At 45.3% G+C, this 2,526-nt stretch overlaps 1 protein-coding gene across 6 annotated transcripts in view; it reads left to right on the top strand.

Annotated features, from left to right (window-relative positions):
• Positions 1–2,526, top strand: part of Tspan5 (tetraspanin 5) — a 182,230-nt gene that overhangs the window by 171,767 nt on the left and 7,937 nt on the right. For 4 of the 6 annotated variants that reach the window (XM_008826180.2, XM_029560218.1, XM_029560219.1 and 1 more), the window contains one exon: positions 578–703. In XM_008826180.2, coding sequence (XP_008824402.1) covers positions 578–703 — 126 coding nt within the window. The remainder of the gene's footprint in view (positions 1–577; positions 704–2,526) is intronic. The other 2 variants (XR_001872271.1, XR_003848351.1) reach the window with 1 other exon arrangement.

Consider the following 2,526-nt stretch of genomic DNA (forward strand, 5'->3'; position numbering starts at 1 on the left):
CCCAGGGCCTCACCCATACTGATCACTTGTCTGCATCACTGATACATATCAGCCCCAATGCCCACTATCACAATTGTGGTCAGTTTCACAATATTTTATATATAAATATATTAGAAATTATCAAAATTTTATACTGTTTATCTGATGTTGGTTACAGACCCTGTTTAAGAACTATTTAAACAAGATCAAAACACTAAGCCTACCCACAACCCCAATTGCTGCATTAGACACTACCATGGGTTTGTGATTTAGTTTTCCTTCTAGAATGTTCTTGTTTATCCTTCTAGAACGTATCCAAGACAAATAGATTTTGCTCTGAACCCTGCTATACAACGCTCCTCTCTTCTCCACCTACAGGATGGTCTTGCTGATTGTTAAATGACATGCCAACCCCTGGTTAGGAGCCTTCAGTCTTAATTACTTTGGAAGGCTTTACAAGGCCATGTAGGTTCTGTTTGACTTAAAAATAAATGCTGAGAGAGCAGGTTGGCGCTTGCAGGAGATCGGTGTCATAGGTGGAGGCAGGTGCCTGGTCCCCTCTAAGTCTAGCATTCTAACTCTCTCCTGTTTGCTCTAGTGGCAGTGCTGTGGGGCTTTTGGAGCTGATGATTGGAACCTAAATATTTACTTCAATTGCACAGATTCCAATGCAAGCCGAGAGCGATGCGGCGTACCATTCTCCTGCTGCACTAAAGACCCCGCAGTAAGTGAAGGGCAGTCCTGCTGCTGGCCTGCTGTGTGCCTCATGCACAGTGTGGGTGGGATGGCAGAATGATCTTGTCATTAAAACCTCTTCTTACTGGCTCATGCCTAATTGTAGCTCCTGGAGGTGAGTGTTGGATTCTGATCTTTCTAGTCCCAAATAGGATCACTGATGTTAATTTGGCAAGTGCATGCTGGGTTCCTATTCTGAGCCTTGGTGTGCATTGCCTCATTAGAGCTCAGAACAGTCTCCTTTTGGGGTGAAGAAACCAGGGCACATAGAATGAAAGTGGCTTTCCCAGTGCACACTGTTGGCCAATGAGAGCTGGGTGCCAGACCCAGGCAGCCTGCCTGTCATTCTTCTCTTCTTTGTGAGAAGGTGGGGCTCACAGGTGAGCCCTCTGCAGTAGCTTGGGCTTAGTAAGCCTTTACTTCCCACATGACTTCTTAGAAAGGAATTAAAAGTAAGAGTTTGAAACAGCAAGAGCTTTGCCTAGGAATGCCACAGTCACCCAGACGTGGGTGGCATAATGACAACAGTAGTGTCATCCATGTTTTATTTTAAAAAGAAAACGGGCTGGAGAGATGGCTCGGTGATTAAGAGCACTGGCTGCTGTTGCAGAGAACTAGGGTTCTGTTCCCAGCACCCACATGGCCACAAACAACTGGCTATAATGCCAGTTTCAAGGAATCTGTTGCCCCCTTCTGGCCTCCACAGACATTGGATGCATGGGTGCACTTACATGCAGACAAAACACTCGTACACATAAAATAAAAATAAATGATTTTTGTTTTTTTTTTTTTTTAGAAAAGAATCCACTTGTTAATCACTCCCTTTTGTTTTACTATATTTTGGATCATACTGTGTGTGTGGTCTGTAGAATGACTGAAAATGTGCCTCTGTATTGTAAGTGAAAAGCCAGAACTGAGAGCAGCATGACTAAGAGCTGGCTCCTGCTGCTGCCCTTCCTGGATGCTTCAGCCTTTCTCTGACCCTTCAGACCCCAATGCCCTCCCAGGCCTGCCCTTGCCTCCTGCAAGCAGAGCCTGTGGATGCATGAATTCCATGGGCTCCTCCTATAAGGTAGTGACTGTGGGGCTCCTTAAGAGGCTGGGGTTTTAAGGGTGCAGAGGAAGCCACCTTCTTGAAGGCTGCCCATCTAGGGGATCAGCCAGGACTGAGAATCACTAAAAACTGCGTTTCCTTTCTTGCTGGCTCATCTCCCTTCTCTGAGGAGGGCCAGGTGGCAGCAGAATGCCCAGCTTAAAGCCCACAGTGTCCACTCAGGTAGGTTGGCATTTACTGGCCAGCACATTCCCTATTTTCAATCTCTGTCCTATATCAGCAGTGTCTCTGGAGTCACCAGGGCCCTTTCGACTGCTGTTTTCCCAGCAGAGCCCTCTTTTGTGATGAACTCTAATAAAATCTGAACCTCCTATGCCCAGAGGGGAGGAAACAGCCAACCCATAATGTTCTTGAGCAGGTACTCATAGGTGTCACGTTATCTGTTTGACATGTGGTCAGGGTAATGTTTTACTTTGTAATGAATGCCATAATGCACTCTTATTTTTAAAAAGTACTTAAATAAGATAGAATTTTATAGATGAAAAAGTATGAGCACATATTTTGCATGCACAAGATTCTGAGTCTCCAACACCATTAAAAAAAAAAAAAAAGTAAGCCTAGCATGGTGGCACACACATTTAATCACAGCACTTGGGAGGCAGAGGAGGATCTCTGTGAGTTCGAGGCCATCCTGGTCTGCATAGTAAGTTCCAGGGCAGCTGGGGCTATAGGAAGACCCTGTCTCAAAAAAGACCAAA

The sequence above is a fragment of the Nannospalax galili genome, unplaced genomic scaffold (genome assembly GCF_000622305.1).
Source record: "Nannospalax galili isolate Female #2095 unplaced genomic scaffold, S.galili_v1.0 scaffold189, whole genome shotgun sequence".
NCBI lineage: Eukaryota > Metazoa > Chordata > Mammalia > Rodentia > Spalacidae > Nannospalax > Nannospalax galili.